Below are 18,991 nucleotides of genomic sequence, written 5' to 3' on the forward strand. Positions count from 1 at the left end.
CAGGCAGTGCAATCAGAGAGGCACAGGTTCAAACCTCAGCCAGCGGGCACATTACTGGACTTCTCCGAGCTTCAGTCTGCTCATCCTTTAAGGGCCGGTACCTACCTCACCGGGCTGCTTGATAATTAAATGAGATAATTCATGCAAAGTACTTAGCACAACGCCTGGGAAAAGGAGCAGTCACAGTAGTAAGCTGTTTCAAAGCACTTCCGAAGTGCTTAATAAATACGGACTAGTCGCAGGGGCGGCACGATCATGTTTAAAGGACTCATCGCCTTCCCAGTTATACCAGTGGTGCACACTCCTTGCAGAAAGTTTGATAAATACTGACCCATATGAAGGAGGGGAAGTGATCATGCCTACATGCCCAGCTCACAAAGGCAGCACAACAGCCGTTTGGGGGCAGTTCATTTCTGTCTTCTTTGTTTCTTCATTTCTAACCCATTAATATTAACCAAATTGATATCACGAGTCTATGGTACCTGTAAGGTCTAATACAGTGGCCACCTGTGCCCATTTAAATTTAATCATCATTTAATTAAAATGAAATAAAATTTAAAGTTCAGTATCTCAATTGCACTAGCCATCTTCAAGTGTACAACAGTCTGAGATATGGGACATCACAGCTAAAGAACATTTCACCACTGCAGAAAGTTTCATCAGATACCATCTCATGAGTTGCCTTTCTTCACTTAACATCATGCCATGTACATTTTCACACGTCATCCTTCTCTGAAAACTGATTTCAATGTCTAAATTATGTAGATGTGCTATGATTTATTTAACTAGTCTTCTAATTTGGGATACTCAGTTTGCTCCCAAATGTTCACTGTTGCAAATAATGCTCTACGGAACCTCTATAAGCATGAACTTTTGTGACCTGCAGATAAGTAACAACCCAAGTAAAATGACAGGGCCACAAGGAGCTGGACATTTTTAAGGCTTTTGATATCTATTCCCAAGTGCTCTGGAAAGACTGTATCAACTGGCCCTCCCAGTGAGTGTCGTTGTTTAGTTTAGCCCTTAGCCACCTGAGGGGGAACAAAGCAAAAAAATCACATTTCATTTTAATCATGTTCCTTTCGTTGTTAGGGAGATTTAAATCTTTTCCAGAGGTTTCCAGGTCAAGCGTATCTATGAAAATTGTTGTATGTAAAGCACACTTGCCAAAGCCCAGAGGAGCCTGCAGATTTACTCACTGGCTACAGGCGGGGAGGCTGTCGGGAGCCCATCCGCGCGGTAAACCCCTGCTGGGCAGAGCGGAGGTCCAGGAAGTATTTACAGGTCCCGGCCGGAGCGGTGACATCATGTGCTTCTTCCCGGTGACGCTACTCATGATGGAGAACTTTTTTCGCTGGGCGACACAAAGATTCCCATGCATTGGCCATCCATGAGCCCCAGGATTGCAACTGTACAGTGTGTGACAAAGTACTAGACCCCACAGCTCAACAGCAACGTAGAGGACCAGAGGTTGGCAGCCAGCTGGCTTCTGCCTATCCCAGCATTTTTTCTTAAATTAAAGGAAACCCTTCTTGGCACTTTTCCCATCATTCATAAATCAAATATTTGTTTATTGGGCAATGTACTGAGTGGAGTATTAGGAGAAAACGATATAAAATGAGCCAGGTACTCACGTGACCGTCTATTCCCCCTAGTAAGGTGTGAGCATAGCCTAGAAGGTATAGTTCCAAAAAGCGGTTAAATATAACTATTGTTTTCATTATACAAATCCCAAGACGTTGAAGGCAAGACCTCAGCTAACAGTGGTTGACATATTCTACCACATCTTGCTATTATGTGCCAGCTCTGCTCTACAGGCTTCATGGGAATGCAGCGCTCTGGCCTCATAGAAAGGGGAAGCTTCTATGACTAGCCTTGTCTGCAGACCAGGAACAGACCAAGGCCCGCAGGACACAGGGCGGCTGGGACTGAGGTCACGTCGCTGGGAAACACTTCTCACGTTTCCTTCAAAGCCCGCACACAAAGTGAGACTCTGTATAGCTCACTGGGATGAGCTGGAGAGGACTGGGGCTCATCGATATGGAGGCTCAGAGGGAAAAATCCATTATTGTTTGTGATATACCTTTCTAATAAGAAAAATGAAACGCCAGGTATTCATGGTGGCGACTGACTCATGCCCTCCACCAAAGACACACTCACGTCTTAATCCATGTCCATGTGGCACGAGCCCATTTGTCGACAGCGCCTTTTGAAGATGTTGTTACTAGTTAGGGTGAAGCCAAATTGAACTGGGGTAGGGGTGGGGGTTCTTAATCCACATGACTGGTGGTCTTCGAAAGAGGGAAATTCGGATGCAGCCATGTGAAAGCCAGGAGTCTGAGGAAGCCACAGAAGGAAACCAGGGACGTTGCCCTGTGATGGAGGCCCGCCAGCACCAGAGAGCCACGTAAGTGCCTAACCCTACTAGTCAGTCATTGTAGCCACATATTTCCAAAACTGAAGATTTTCTGGGAATCCATAAATTTTGTCAATAAGCATTACTATTCATTCATAGTGCCCTGAAAAGTTTATATTAAGGTCATTCAGGTGTCAAACATGTCTGACATGTTCTCAAAAACAGAACCCCCTCAAAATGGAACTTCTGTCCTGTCAGGAATATATCCCATATATTTTCAACACCCCACACAAGACTTTTCTTCTTTGGATGGGATTCACTGAAATTGAGTTTATTAGAGCTTTCTTTTGTAGCACAGAGCCCTGCAGCAAATCCATCTCTGTACGAAAGTGCATGTTTTCTCCATCCTAACTATCAATAATAAAAAGGGATTCCAACAAGCCATGTTAGAAGAATGACCACGTTATTGTTCTTGTCCCTAGTGAAAATAATGTTTAAAAAATGGTATCCTATGAAAGGTAATCAAAGAGAATGTCAACAAAAATTGGAAAGAAAAAAATTATTCCTGGGTTTTGGGGAGTAATTAAGATATTATTTTCTGGCTTTTATGATATTTGCTTTTAAGAAGTTGTACGTTATTGTGATTTAATTTCTCATTCTAAGTAAATATTCACTTTCGCACCATGTTTTATGTTTGTAACTTCGTATGTTTTTTCTTAAAGAGGGGCCACAGCCTGTACCTGCCCCCGCCTTCCGCGCCTTTCTCTTCAGAGGTTTTAATTCCTGCTAAGAACAATGACCAGCAGGGGCTGACATTCTATGTTGAAAATTGTTTTGATTGAATAACCTCGTCATCTGACCTGCTGCTAGTGTGGCTCCGGGTTGAATTCTTTGAACCTGGCAGCTTCCTCTATTCCCTTTGGTACTTCCCTGCAGGATGCTCGGACCAGCCTCTCTAATTATTGGAAACATTCTGGCTTTTGCTATAAACTATTAAACTGAATATCAGCTTCCTGAGCTCATTTTCAGATTTCTCAGCATTCCCCCTTCTGTGCTTACAGAAGCTTCCAGAGTTCATGCCACATTCCATGTAAGATGTGTGTTTGTGGCAAGGGGCAGAGTCATTAATTCATATGATGACGTTTCCATAAAAATAGGGGAGCAGATATGGCTCAAGCCGTTGAGCGCCTGCTTCCCACACGGGAGGTCCTGGGTTCCATTCCCGATGCCTCCTAAAAACAAGCAAACAGATGAAAACACCAACTCAGGGGAGCCTGATGTGGCTTGGTGGTGGAGCACCAGCTTCCCACATGCGAGGTCCCGGGTTCAATCCCCAGCCCCTGGTACCTCGAAAATAAGAAAAAGAAGAAGGTCATGCCAAGGAAGAAAATGACCATCAGGGCACCGAAATCCTACCTGGTGACAAGGTAGTTTTAAGCCACTCTTTGTTTTGTGAATCTGATGTCTGTCCAGCTATAATTAAGAAACTGTCCCTGGTAATGGGGAAAACAACCAATTTAAATATAAAATACTTACATAAGGGAACTGTAGAACTTTATGACTTTGCAAAATATCAATTTTTCAAAATTACTTTCTTAGGTTATTTCATTTCTAGGAATATTTTAAAATAAATGACATTGGAAATTTTAAACAATTAAATATGCTGTCAATAAAACAGAACAATGCAATAGTATTGAATCAATTCAGTAATTAAAAATCTTCAAATCTTCTTTTAATTGAATTAAAATAATTCCAGTAAATAAAATTCCAAAAAAAATCACAAAATATATTGTTTATATTTCGAGATGGTTAAAGTATGAGAAAAAAATAAGTTACCTGACAATATAAAGGCTACTTGAATGTTCTGACTTAATGAAATTACATTAAATTATTATTTATTTTAGATATAAACATTTTTTTCTTAAAGGCCAAAAAATTTTATTCTGAAACTACTTACTATTCCCTTCCTGGGTATGAGAAAGGGAAATTTAAAAGGAAAATGTTTCAAAACCACGAGACTCCACTCCATGTAGACAAGTGTCATGGTTAATTCCATGGGTCAGCTTGGCTAAGGGATGGTGTCCAGGAGTTGTGTCAAGCAAGCACTGGCTGATGGGTACTGTGAGGGCATTTACCAGATGGATTTGCATCTATAATGAGTTGATTGCATCTACAAAGGACTGCATTTACCATCAACAAAGGAGATTGCCCTTAGCAATGTGGAGACTCTCTTCATCCAGCCAGTTGGAGGTCTTAAAAGCTAGGGATGGAAAACGGACTTGGCCCAGTGGTTAGGGTGTCCGTCTACCACATGGGAGGTCTGCGGTTCAAACCCCCCGGCCTCCTTGACCCTGTGGAGCTGGCCCATGCGCAGTGCTGATGCGCACAAGGAGTGCCGTGCCACGCAGGGGTGTCCCCCGCGTAGGGGAGCCCCACGCACAAGGAGTGCACCCTGTAAGGAGAGCCGCCCAGGGTGAAAGAAAATGCAGCCTGCCCAGGAATGGCACTGCACACACTTCCTGTGCCGCTGACGACAACAGGAGCGGACAAAGAAACAAGACGCAGCAAATAGACACAGAGAACAGACAACCGGGGAAGGGGGGGGGAGTTAAATAAATAAATAAATCTTAAAAAAAAAAAAAAAAGCTAGGGATGAGGATTTCAGAAATCAGAAAGAGGAACGTCAGCCTCTACTTCAGTCAGCTGGCTTCCCCTGGGGAGTTCAGCTTCACCTTGGTCAGAGTTTCCTGTGTGCAGCCACCTTACAGAGCTGAGCCAATGCCTATAATAAATCCCTTTATATATATCTGCTCAATTCTGCTTCTCTGGAGAACCTCATACAAGCACCCTCTCCTGTCCCATCTCCCTCCTCCTCCCATGCTCTGAACACTGATGGATTCCCCAGATTGAGAAAACTTTACCCAGAGGGAAAGAGTATCCCCTTAGGTGGGTGGGGGTTGGAGGGTGGGAGAATTAGAGAAGAAACAGCCTCCTGGGAACCTCTCCAACCCCCCTGCTGGACTTCTGAACCTCCCACCGGGCATCAGAATGTCGGTTCACGGACAGGCCATCCGCACGCCGTGCGTCTGGTCAGGGAAAGCTCACGTCCCCATTCTGCCTTGAAGGGGCAAGGGCTCAAAGGCAAATGAGAAGCTCACGTCCCTATCACCCGAGCCCCCTCACGTGGGTGGAAGCCTTCCCAATCTCTCTCCACTGAAACTGCAAGCTTGCGATTCTGCTGGCATTTCTCACTTGGTAGACGATGATCCCCTTGGCACAGGTCCCCAAGGCCACCTCCCGTCCCATCCGCGTCTTCTCTGGGAAAACTTGGTGGACCAGCACGCCATAGTCCGGGTGCCGCTGAGCGACCTGCAGCAAGACAAAGCCAAGATTTGGCAGAGGCAGGCACACAGGTTTAAAACGATGGGTTTCAAACTACTCCAAGAAAACACGTGCATAGGTGTTCTGGGGGAAAACAGAAACAAGAACAAAACAAGAGTAGGTTTGCTGGATAGGTTTAGGAAACGCTGAGCGAAACAGATTTTCTTGCTACAGAATCTCTCCATGCATCTGACAGGAATGTGCAGGGTGACTCTCCAAGTGCATTTTCCTATTTCCTACGTTTTTAACCCAAGGAGTCTCTTTTTTCAAGAGTGTCTACTAAGGGCACCAGGCAAACAGTTATTACGGAAATGATACAACAGAAAAATAGTATTCTGAGCAAGGTTTTAGAAGTCAGGCTCTTCTCAGCCGTGGCAAGGTAATGGAGTCCTTTTTCCCACTGTGTCAACCTAAGTCCACAGCAGTATTTTCTGCTTCCCCCCCCACACACACACACACATTACAGATGGAGAAACTGAGGCATAGGCACAGAAAGTGATGTCCCAGACGCTGAGCATGGCTGTTAGAGCAAGATGAGCCATAAGCACTGTGCAGAGAAAGTGGCCAGTCCCCTTTGCCCCAAGATCTGTCCTCAGTTTACCAGGTTAGAAGACTCAATTTTGTCAGGGTCTCCAGGGTCGGCCAGTGCTGGGGACTGCATCAGAACAACCAAATTCTTAAAAGAGATGGGAGTATAAACCTGACACAAATGACTTTTGTTTGAATAGTAGCCGAGGCTCTAGTGGGGGCTCCCCCATCTTCATATCCACCTGGAAGGCAAAATGGGGTTCTTATGGCTAAGAGACTTAAAATGGAGTGTGGCCAGATACCATAAACCGCCAAGGTCTGCAAAACCATGAGCAGCGATGTTTCTGAGAACAACTGGATGCCAGGAACCAACCACACGGTGAAGAAATCAGTAAACTGTGGACCTTAAAGGACACTCAGAAAGCCCCCAAACATCCACCGATCCTAATTCTTTACAAACAACTTACGTAATCTTCTTTTTCTTGAAAACTCCTTTCTTGAAAACCCCAAGGTGGGACACAGCTTGGGGTGCTCCCTGAATCTGTGTTCCCTGAATTGCAATTCTAAGACCCCCAATAAACACTTTTGTTGCCTTGCAGCTCAGTCTGTAATTTCTCAGCCGACAGGTGACTGAGGACGGCCCCGTGCAAGGGGTATTTCATATAAGTGGAGTCATGCAATATCGTCCTTTTCTGTCTGACATTTCACTCAAAATAATGTCTTCAAGTTTCATCCATGTTGCAGCATATATCAGAATTGCGTTCCTTTTTATGGCTGAATAATATTCCATTGTGGGTGCAAATTTTTTTTACCCATTCATCTGCTGATGGACACTTGGGTTGCTTCTACTTTTTGGCTATTATGAATAATGCTGCTATGAACATTGGTGCTCACATGTCTATTTGAGTCCTTGCTTTCAATTTTTTAGGGTCTATATTTAAGGGAGGAATTGTCAGCTCATGTAGTAATTCTAGGTGTAATCTTTAAAAGAACCACCAAACTGCTAAATTGTTTTCCACAGCAGCTACACCATTTCGTATGCCCACCAGCAATGCACAAGAGATCCAGTTCCTCCCTGTCCTCACCAACCCTTACTACTGCCCATCTCTCTGATTAGTCATTCTTGTAGATGTGCAGCAGTATCTCATTGTGGTTTGATCTGCATTTCCCTCGTAACTAATGACGGTGAGCATCTTTTCATGTGCTTATTAGTCATGTGTATATCTTCTTTGGAGAAACACCTATTCCATTGCCCATTTTTAATTGGGCTGTTTTTTCTTTTTGTTGTTGAGTTATAAGAGTTCTTTATATATCCTGGATATTAAATCTTTATTAGTCACATGATTCATAAATATTTTGTCCCATTCTGTGGGTAGGCTTTTCACTCTCTTGATCTTGTCTTTTGATGTACAAAAGTTTTAAATTTTAACAGAATCCAATTTCGCTTTTTTTCTTTTGTTGCTCATGTTTTCAGTAACGTATTTAAGAAACCATTGCCTAATCCAAGGTCTTGAAGATTTGCTACTATGTTTTCTTCTAAGAGTTTTATAGTTTTAGCTCTTAAAATTAGGTCTTTGATCCACTCTGAGTTAACTTTTGTGTTTGGTGTAAGGTAAGGGCTCAGCTTCATTCTCTTGCATATAGATATTCAGTTTTCTCTGTACCATTTGTTGAAATCATTACACTTTTTAATAGTTTAGTATTAATTTATTTTTTAATTATATGGAAGTATGACATTTTTCAGTATTCAGAGTCCCAAAATCCTTAAGCTTGCTAAGCATTTTGCATGTGGTATTTAATCTTCACGACAATCCTAAGAGATAGGGGAGCTATCTCTTTTCAGATGAGGAAATGAGGGACAGAAGGGTTAAGTACCCACAAAAGGTCACACAGCTTTTAAGTGGTGGAATGGAAATGTGCGTCTCTTTGTGCCTGAGTCTTCTCTTTTAACCATTGAAATGCAGGATATCCAGAACATTAGGAGAGGTAGGCAAACATACGTAATGTCACCAAGGACATGTTCAATCTGAGAAAACAAAATAGCATTGTCTGTGCCTGCACACCCTCTTGATTAAGGAATTTTCTGAGACGTCACTTCTTGTCCATCGTGTGCTGCTGTTGCTGGTGTACTTCTCAGAGTCGCTGCATCTTCCCGTATCGTGCCCACTTCTCCCTACAGCTGGCAGCCAAGTTGGCACTGGAACCAGGCTCTCCTGGCTCCCAGCCTATATAGAGCCTTGTACTAGAAACCATCAGGAACAAAATGGACTATTTCCAGACTGTCATCAAGAGTCACAAGAAGTCCTACCCTTTGACCCTATAATTCCACCTGGAGAATCTACCTTAAGAAACTAGATTGAAAAATCTCAGCACCACCGCTCACAGGATGTTCAACGCAGGGTTGTTGACCACAGCGGAGGCTTTTGGGGGTGGGGGGTAGACTGGCTCGTGAGGGGAGAGTGATTTCCTCAAGCCTCTCCTGCCTTAAAAAGGACTACCAGGGGGCTCTTACAGAGGAGCTTACAGAGCGTGGAGAGTCACCCGGGGAAGGCACAGTTGTGATGCTAAGTGTAGGGCAGGGCTGGCGGAAGCAGGCTCCAAACGGTGTGATGCCAGTAGTGTAAAAACAAAACTCACCAGCGGAAAAAATGTTTGTAGTGTTCCACAACCCCTGATTCTGCGGACAAAGGGTTCTGTGGTTGAGGAAGCCTGGAAAACACTAAGTTAACCTTCAACAGAGTATTCTGGGGTTTTGATATGCTAATGTCGTTGACAATCTTGGAGTTGGGATTATGGTATTCAGCTGTCACCCAAACTGGACTTCTGCCAAATCTACTTCTGGTGTGAAATAATGAACTAGCAGAGTCAATCGTCAGTGAACCCAGGGCCACAACAGGCATCTGTTTCAAGAAAATGCCATCCGAGAACGGCTTCTTTTTCTCTTTTAATGAGAAAGCAGAGCCGTGAGGAGATACATTTGAATAACCCAGTGACTGTTCATGGAGTAACCGGGTTCTGGGAGGAGCCAGCGTCCTCACGGCAGCCGAGGAAGGAGATGAGACCATCCAGAAATGATGCCAGCACAAGGTGCCTTCGCAAGGCCCCTCCACAATTTAGAAAGGCCCGTAGCCTTGGACCCAGAAAGTTCACTTGTGGGATTCGGTGCCTAAGGAATGAAGCGGGCAAGCACTGGCTAAAGATTTAGGTACCAAGCATCAACTAGCAATGCATTTGGAAAAAGACCTTCACCAAAAGGAGGAACTATTAACTACAAATGAGTTTTTAATGGCTGAGAGGTTTCAAAATGAGTCTGGAGGTCACTCCAGAGGTTACACTTATGCATGTCTCAGCAGGATCTCATTGACAGCCACAGTGAACAGAGCCTCAAACGGCACAGATTCTGAGGGCTCTAAAGACGCAGACACTAGAGGCAGGGCAGACAAGCCTCATGGAAGCAGAGTGGGCATCACCACCCCCAAATCCTCAAGACTGAGGAGCAAATGAACAGGGGGAATGCAGCTATGGACTAAAATAGACTTACTATTACTCTAGTAGTGGAAGACCTTAGAGCATTCATGTGAAGGCAGTGGCCACCCGAGGTTCTGGGGGAGGGAGAGGGAAGAACAGGGGTAACACGGGCATTTGGGGGACACTGGAATTGTCCTGGATGATATTGCAATTTCAATTACAGGCCATTATACATTTCGTCAAAACCTACAAAATTGTGCAATGTAAAGCATAAATCATATTATAAGCGGTAGACCATGGTTAGCAGCAGTGCTTCAATATGTGTTCATCAATTGTAACATACGTACCACACTAATGATGGATGTCGTTAATGTAGGAAATTGTGGGGAGGGGAGGGGCTGTAGTATATGGAAATTCTGTATGTTGTTTTTTTTTAATTTCTCTCCTTTTCCCCCCCAGCCCCCCGGTTGTCTGCTGTCTGTGTCTAATCGCTGCGTGTTCTTCTTTGTCCACTTCTGTTGTTGTCAGCAGCACGCGAATCTGTGTTTCTTTTAGTTGCATCATCTTGTAGTGTCAGCTCTCCATGTGTGCGGCGCCATTCCTGGGCAGGCTGCACTTTCTCTCGCGCTGGGCGGCTCTCCTTACGGGGCATATTCCTTGCGTGTGGGGCTACGCGGGGACACCCCTGCGTGGCACGGCACTCCTTGCGCGCATCAGCACTGCGCATGGGCCAGCTCCAAACGGGTCAAGGAGGCCCGGGGTTTGAACCGTGGACTTCCCATGTGGTAGACAGACACCCTATCCACTGGGCCAAGTCTGCTTCCCTCCCTATATTTTTGATGTAACATTTATGTAATCTAAAGCTTCTTTTAAAAAAATTTTTTTTTAAAGATTTAGATAGAAAACTGTTAATCTCAGTATTGTCTAAGTCTATCCCAGACTGGAAATAATTACGTATGTCAAATAACAGAGCCTTGAGGGGAAAAATTAGAGGATGCTGTGTGCTGATTTGAAATAAGTTTTCAAAAATGTTCATGATGTGTGAATATAAGAATACACAAAAATGTGAACATAAAATAAACCCAATTTTAAATATACTTGCATATTCACATGGGATTGCACAGGACACAGCAAGCAGGACTAATATACTGGAAGGCAGTTGTGCTGTCTCCAGGTGGAGGGATTATCTGGCTGTATTTCCTTCTCTAATCAAGGAGAAGAGGACTCTGACCAGCCCACATGCCCCAGAGCGAGAAGAGTGGCAGTGGGCTCTGGGGTGCGGATGGCAGGCTCCCCTCATTCGTCTCCCTGTGTACTTTGGGCAGAAAGAGCAGGCCTAGCTCCAAGCAGCCTACGCAGGGGAATAAAGACCGCCTGCAAATTAAGTCAGATCTACTCAACATCTCCCACAGGAGACGGAAACAAATAAGATAGGTTTCCTGCATCTTTGCTTACGAGATGGTGGCTTCCCTTCTACGCATTTTCTATCATTTGGATGGGGAGGGAAGGACACACACAGTGAGCTGGTGACACAAAGCCAGGGTCTGGGGGCAGCAGCCGCCTTGCAGCAGCCTCCCGGAGGTCTGATGGGCTCAGATGGTTCTGGAAGGCCGCTCTTCGAGGGAACGCGGAGCTCTCTCGGGGGAGCACACCGAGGTGGGAGCAGGCAGCTGTGTCTGTCGGTGTTCTTGAATGACGTGATGGCCGGCCGGCCCCTGCTAGGAGCTGCCCACGGGTCTGCTGCGTCACGCAGTGTTTCTACCGCCGTGCGCCGAGAAATGCATACACCCTGCACCTCGCTTTGAAGCCAGTCCCAGCCAGTTCCCGGCTGCGGGGAATACAGAGTTCCCTCCGGGTCGCCGCCCAGCTCTGACTCCACTGCCCCTCTCCCCCGCTCCCCCAGCCCTGCACGCAGTACTAACCAGGGTGATTGTGGCTATTGTTAGAGCACTTATTATGCACTGTTGCATGCTTCTGGGTACACGTCTGTCCTCTCCAGGGCACTTGGGACTGTTTTTAGTCCCTGCTCCCACCACCCCGGCCCAGTGGCTGCAAGACGTGCAGTGAGCGAAGCCACACGCTTGGGGCCAGAGAGCCGCTGCCCTTCCTAGGAGGGTGGGCAGAGAGGGGCCCAGAGCCACCGACCCCGCGGGTTTGCTGTGCTGAAGCCGCAGACTTGGGGTTCCCAGCCCAGTCCTGTGCCGTAGCTGCCCTGCGCATCATCTCTGAGAAACGTGGCTCCCCACCGCAGGAAAATGGCTGGGGCCGCTTCTCTCAGGCGAACAAAGTCCCTCCAGCATGCACTCCCATCCCCCAAACCCCACCCATCTCCTGGGGTCATCTCCCCTGCCACCTGCTTCCAGAAGCTTCTCCCTGACCCCCGGTGGGACGGAGCAACCTCGCTCACCCCTCCTTGCGGGTCCGAAACCCCCCTAGAAGGCGCTGGGTGGGGGCAGCCGCACTGCACCCCCCACAGGCCAAAGGGCGCCCACGGCCTTACCTGCAGGAACTCCAGCTCGGCCTCTGCCCCGCTGAGAGCCCGAGCGCCACGGCGCATTTCTGAGACGTCCACTCGCTCTGGAGCCCCATCGTTCCCCGGATCAGGCTGGCGGGGAGGTAACCTTCCACTCGGAAGGACGCCTTCCTCTCTGCCTGCTGCACATGAGATGCAGGGAGAGGGCAGGACCAGAGCAGAAGGTGGGGGCCCCTCCAGGGCCGTAGGAGGGAGGCCCCTTGGAGGGGGGACCCACCTGGGGGTCTCTTCTAGCACACGACAGGAAGGAGCCCCCTTCCGGCCCCTGGGTCTATGGGGGGTCCTCAGAACACGTGAGCCTCTGGGATCCTCACCCACCCACGAGGAAGGCACTGCTTTACGGCCAACGCCAGATGAGCAAGCGCAGATCTGGGAAGTCGCCCCACAAGCTGACGGCGGTGACCGCGGCAAGTGACGGAAACAAAGCCTGCCCACCGGAGCCCTCCCACGTTCCCTGCTGCCGGCCACACTGCCTCCCGAGTGGCACAGGAGTAACCCAGGCCCAAGGCCTTTTTTTTCTCTTTGCACACACACCCCCGTCCTTGGCTCCTCTTTGGGGCCTTGGACACAGTCCCTTCTGTCCACGAGAAGGTGTCCCACAGCCGCCCCTGGAAGACAGAAGCACCTGGCCCCTGTCCCCGCGGCCTTCACCCCCAAGCCTGTCCTCTAGGGAACCCGAGGCCGGAGCGCCCGAGAAGCGGCCGGAGGGGCAGCTTCCCGGGGCACTGACTCTCAGGTCGAAAGGTGTCTACAGAGGGCCCTGAGGGTTCCCAGCTTCCCCGCCTGCGCTCCCAGGATCGAGGCGCTGAGGGAAAAGCCGCCCCTCGAGGCGGCTGCGGCTGAGGGGAGCTCTGCGCTGGCCACTCCAGAGTCCACCTGCCCTTGTGTCCTAAATCAGCCAACCGTGGCCTCAGGCGGCCTCCCAGCCTGGCCTTGCCAGGACAATTCCCAGGGGCTGAGGGCGATCTCCCACAGGAGAGGCCACTGCGAGCCTTCTCAGGAAGGGGTGGGCCAGGAGAGGGGATCGGGGGCACAGCCCGTGTACCCTACATTCGCAGGCTCCTGGCGTGGCCCCCGGTGCCTGCGGCCTGAGAATCCCCAGCTGGACGGCCTTGCGGGGTCTGAGCTCAGCTCAGAGCGAAAGAAATTGCCCTGCCTTCAGGCCCCTTGACCCAGCATCTCACTGCCAGCCATATATCCTAGAGAAGAATTACAGGTAGAACTGGAAAAGCTCCAAGCATAGAATATTTATTTCTATGTCACATACCCGAGACAGACGACGGGCAACTCCAATAGCATAACAACCGGTGTCCCTTCCAGGGTGCTTAGCGGGGCCAACACCCAACAGTAAGGGAACGGAGAGCGGGCAAAGCCCACCCACCCGCGTGGGATGTCGCACAGCCTCTCCCGGCGGTGACTAGGAAGGCCTCGGGGACACAGAGCACACTGCGTGAGAAAGCAGGATGCAAAGCGAAGGTGGCGGTGCTGACGACTGGACACACGTGCCCGCACGTGGCCGGCGGCCGGGCGAGTACGCAGAGAGAGCCAAGTTGCTCTGCCAGGAGGATGTGATTAAAGAGATTTATTTTTATACTAAATTGTCTTTGTTTCCCTCTTTAAAATGCAAATGTAATCACGACACTCACTGCTTAGAATTCTTTGGAGGCTCCCCATCTCTCACTACATTAGCTTTCAAATTGCTTTCCTTTCCAGGCATCAGAACCGCTTATGAAACCAGCTGGAAGCCCCCTGGGAGGGTGTACTAGACCCGGAACTGAGGGGAGGCGCGCCCAGCCTCAGAAGCCCCCTCAGCCCTGGCCCCTGTGGCCCCCGCGGCCCCCTCAGCCCTGGCCCCCGCGGCCCCTGCGGCCACCTTAGCCCTGGCCCCTGCGGCCCCTGCCACTCCTGAGCCACTGGCCACCAGCCTCCCACGCCCTGAGCAGCTCAGGGGAGGGGCCACCTCGGGAGCACCCTGGAGGCCCTCTGTAGCACCCAGCAGAGCCGCCACCCCTGGCCAGGCCCGGAGCTGGTCGGGAGACCGGGACGCGACCCCAGACTTTCCAGCTCCCTTGACCTCACAGAACGTCGAGTTTCCTGGCTGCCGTGGAAATAGCAGCGGCTGCCGGGGCTGGTGTAGAGGTGAGAAGAGGCCAAGCATGCAGCAGGCGTCTACCAGTCAGGACTGAGAGGATGACGACCCCAAAGGGGGTCTGCAGCGAGACCACGGGGCCAGCAGGGCACATCTCGGGGAGGCCCTGGCTTCCGGGCAGGGGAGAGGTGGAGGCCTGGCAGGATCTGGGCGCGGAGCCCAAGGGGGAAGCGAGGACAGACGGGGCTGAGCGCAGAGGCAGGGGGTGGTCAGCAGGGAACCGGCGGCCCCGGCCCCGGGTCACCGGCCCTCAGGAAGGAACACGGCCTGTGTCCAGGGCCAGCTCCGCCTCCCCAGACGTCTCCACGGCCTCCGCCCACGGTGCCGCCAGACTCTGAGCACTGGAGTCAGGGCCACAGGTCTGTCACCACGTGTGGGAATACACAGGCAGGGGCTTAGCTGCTGGGCCATTTTCTAATAGAGCAGCCCTGTTCCCCGGCACTGCTGCTGGGTGCAGGCGCCGGGGTGTGGGCAGCCAGCAGCCCGAGCCACGCTTCAGGGTGTGTGGGGGGGCTTACACCCTGAGCCAGTGCTTTGGGGTATGTGGGGGAGCTTACACCCTGAGCGAGTGCTCCTGGTGCAGGGGTTTACTCCCTGAGCCTTCCCAGGTGCTGGGCACTGTACTTGCACCACCACCCTTCACCCTTTATTTCCATTTTACAGATGAAAAGGCTGAGACCCAGAGAAAGCCGTGCCCAAAGTCACATAGCTTCTAACCATAAGAGCAGGATTTAATCCACTCCCATCTGTCCCGGAAACGGAGGCGCTCTGCGCTGCCCCAGGCAGCCTGCTAAGGCTTTGCTAGCGCTGCCCTGGGACACACCCTGCCCTGTCCGCCTCGGCCACACACAAGGACAGGGCTGGAGGCTGCAGCTGGGATGCGAGCTGAGGAGCTGCGGGCCCCTGACTTAGAGCACCCTCAAAATGTGCACGCCCTTGTCCTCCCAAGGCCCTGAATGTTGCAGCACAAGGGCACGAGGGAGCTGGGAAGACAAGTCACTGTCCCTGCGGGCTGGGGTGACAACGGACGCCAGGGTGTCAGCCTGGGTGGGAGGGACCTGGGACTCCAGCTCCGGTTCCCACAAGCACGGCTGTGACGTTCCTGATGGGTGACTTTCACCCACCGTGTCATCCCCTCCAGGAGCCCAGTACTTCATCTGCTTCTAGAACAACAGCTCCTGAGCAAACTGCCCAAGCTTCGGGCACAGTTGGCGCCAGGCAAACGGCAGAACAAGACAGACAGCACCCGTACCCTCAGGGAGGGTCCATGCTGATGGGAGAGAAGGACAATCACAAGACAATAAGGGAAGTATAACGCCAGGTGGTGATCAGTGCTACGAAAAAAAACGCAGCAGCATGAAAGGATGAGGAGCCTGGAAGGCTCCAGAACACGGCAACTTCGGAAGATGTCCCAGGAGCAAAGCCAGACTCTACTGGTAAAGTCTAAAAGGTGTTTCTAAAATTGCAGTCCATAACCCATTAGTGAGTGATAACATCACTCTAGGGGCTCAGACTCAGCCTTTTAAAAGTTAAATACAATCAAATAGGAAATAGAATATGGGTCATATTGATATTTGTTATACTTACATATATGTTGAATTGTAGTGGCCATTATTATTTTTTTTAATCATAGATCAAAAATATCTGAAAGCCAGTGCACTAAAAGGACCATTGTAACCCTCGCCCTTGCCCTTGCTCTTTTACCCAATTACTGGGAAGAAGCTTGCAAGCTGTGACGGAGCTCCACGCCATGCACTCTGCAAGGACCAAGAAGGCGTTGGCACGGCACCAGCTGCTGCTTCTTCTCAGCCTCGAGGCCAGGCCCAGGCGACCCCAGCAGCCCAGGAAATGACTCAAAGCTTCAGCCAAACAGGGCTCCCTTGTCCACCAAGGCTGGAGCACAGCGCACCACCGAGTGCTCAGTGGTGACAGCCACGTATGTTTGGCCATGCAGTCCCCATTCCCTTCCTTCTGCAAGTGGGCTCCCCTTTTCCCTTGGGAACAGTCCTTCCTCATTCTCCCTCCATGCGCTTTGGGACAGTGAGCTCAATCTTGGCTCCTAGAGTGGGCTCATGTCTCAAACCCAACTACCTCCCTGCATAGCAATTAGTCTAGGGTGAGCAGATGACCCTACCAAGACCAGGGGACAGAATGTCGGGATCTCCATGGGGTTACAGGGGTGGGGAAGGAACATCCTTTTGTGCTGGGCTGGAACCTGGAGGATGAAATCCAGGAGCTGCTAAAGGTGAACCTGGCTGAGGATACCTCTACCCAGAGCCCAAGTCCTGCAGACACCCTTTACTCCTGCATCCAGCCATGCCCAGACCCTGGGCCCTTCAGGTTGGCAAGCCAATAAACCACACATGTAATTCCAGCCCATCTCAGTTTGATTGTCCATCTCTTGTAAACCAGTGAGCACTAATGTATACTGGCCAAGGGCTGTGGGGGGAGGAGTGAACTGTTTCTCTGAAGCTCACATCTGAAAGATGAAGTAAGTCCTGGGTGTAAACCCAGACAACGTGAAGAGAAGGGGCATGGTGTGTGAGCTGGGGGAGACAGAGACCACCAAAAGGGCTCTGAAGGGGGAGGAAGGGTTTCTTTCCACTTATGGGGAGGCCGGGAAAGTTGTGGGTTGGGGCTTGCCTTGAAGGACTGGTAACAGGGAAATGGACAGGTAGACATGATTGAGAAGGCATCAAGCCGAGGATGTGCTGGTTTAGAGGATCTCAAGGATGCAAAGGACCTTCTGAAGTATAAGGACCTAAATGAAGTATAAACCTTTGCTTTTCTCTTTCCTTTGGGCTATGGATTCCTGCCTTCACAAAGCTCTAATGCCCTCTCTAGAGCCTCTCTCTTCCAAGTTAAACACTCCCAGTAACACCCAGCTATTGTCCCATGGCACAGTTTAGTGTCCTCCAAGGTAAAGCCCAGTGCAGTAGCTAGGACCTTCTTCCCCCTTGCTTTTCCCTCTCTGCTCCTAGTGATGCAACCAGAAATGGACTCCACTTTTGGGTAGCATTTCACACTACTGGGTCAAGCTGCTCAATTCCTATTGAGGTCTATTGCCAAGTCTTATCTTGAACATGGGCAGGGGGCTTCAAGTATCTAAGAGCAAAGCTGCTCTGCTCTCTGTATCAGCTCACCAGGTCAGTCTCTCTCTCCTGCTTCACACCCCATTTTCAGCAGTACCTTATCAACATCCCTCACAGCTTTCAAGCATCTGCACATTAAATATCCAGGAGCCTCAGTTAACTTTCTGAGGATCATTAATACAAGACCACAATAGTCAAATTAAGTCAAATGAAACTTAGATGTGGTTCTGCCGAAGCAGCAAGGGCTCAACCCACAAGATTAACACTATCATTTGCAAGACTTGCAGCCCAGAAGATTCAGCACCAGCCATGGAGTCGGACAGAGCTGGGCTCATATTTAGACTTCCCCAATTCCTAGCCATATGAGCCTCAGATCATTCCTGTAGAAAAGATGAGTAATAACATCAACTTTGTGATGTTGCAGTGGGGGGTAAATGAATTAATACAGGAAAAAGGCTTAGGTCAATGGCTGTTACACAGTGATCTCTCAATAAAGGTTGACTCTTAATATTGATGGTGATGATGTGGTGATGGTGGCGACAGGAATCAATAAATGGCGATTGGGAAACGGACTTTGGCCCAGTGGTTAGGGCGTCCGTCTACCATATGGGAGGTCTGCGGTTCAAACCCCAGGCCTCCTTGACCCGTGTGGAGCTGGCCATGCGCAGTGCTGATGCGCGCAAGGAGTGCCGTGCCACGCAGGGGTGTCCCCCGCGTGGGGGAGCCCCACGCGCAAGGAGTGCCCCCATGAGGAGAGCCGCCCAGCGTGAAAAGAAAGAGCAGCCTGCCCAGGAATGGCGCCGCCCACACTTCCCGTGCCGCTGACGACAACAGAAGCGGACAAAGAAACAAGACGCAGCAAATAGACACCGAGAACAGACAACCAGGGGAGGGGGGGAAATTAAATAAATAAATAAATCTTTTTTAAAAAATAAATAAATAAATGGCGATTATTATTTTTATGAGGGACCTATTAGACTAGAACTACATTACAATATATAACCTTGACTTGTTCATCTTTATATCTCCCAAAGCTTAGCAAAAGGCGCTCAATGAATGTGTGGTGGATGGGTGAATTGTGGGTGGGTGGGTGGATGGATGGTGGTGGATGGAAGCATGAGTGAAGGGATGGATGGATTGATGGTAAGTGGGTGGATGGGCAGGTGGGTGGATGGATACAGTTTAACCAATCTCAGTGGTAGATGCCAACATTTCTCAAAGGCAGAGCTTCCACATGACTAACAGTTTCCCCCATTCCAAAACTGCTTCTCCAGTGACCTCACCCCCAAATCCTTGCTTTGTGCCCCTACCTCCTGAGGATAACTGCCCGGCTCGCCTTGCAGGGCGAGGGCCCCAGCTGCAGCAGGGTCTCACAGTGGCAGTACAGCGTCTCCTCCAGGATGTCTTTCCGAAGCTGCAGGTAAAACTGGTGTCTTGTCAGGCTGTGTCTGGGAAGGAAACGCAGGAATAAAGCCTGCTGGGGT

General features: G+C 49.7%; 1 protein-coding gene across 1 annotated transcript in view; it reads right to left on the bottom strand.

The window, feature by feature from the left end:
* FRMPD2 (FERM and PDZ domain containing 2) overlaps positions 1 to 18,991 on the bottom strand; it is a 120,934-nt gene that overhangs the window by 33,221 nt on the left and 68,722 nt on the right. Inside the window, 7 exon segments of the mRNA XM_058299515.1 lie at positions 1,211 to 1,306; positions 1,309 to 1,354; positions 5,540 to 5,725; positions 12,234 to 12,310; positions 12,313 to 12,385; positions 18,818 to 18,858; positions 18,861 to 18,955. Of these exon segments, the coding sequence (XP_058155498.1) occupies positions 1,211 to 1,306; positions 1,309 to 1,354; positions 5,540 to 5,725; positions 12,234 to 12,310; positions 12,313 to 12,385; positions 18,818 to 18,858; positions 18,861 to 18,955 (614 nt within the window).

The sequence above is a fragment of the Dasypus novemcinctus genome, chromosome 6, assembly GCF_030445035.2.
Source record: "Dasypus novemcinctus isolate mDasNov1 chromosome 6, mDasNov1.1.hap2, whole genome shotgun sequence".
In the NCBI taxonomy this organism is placed as follows: Eukaryota; Metazoa; Chordata; class Mammalia; order Cingulata; family Dasypodidae; genus Dasypus; species Dasypus novemcinctus.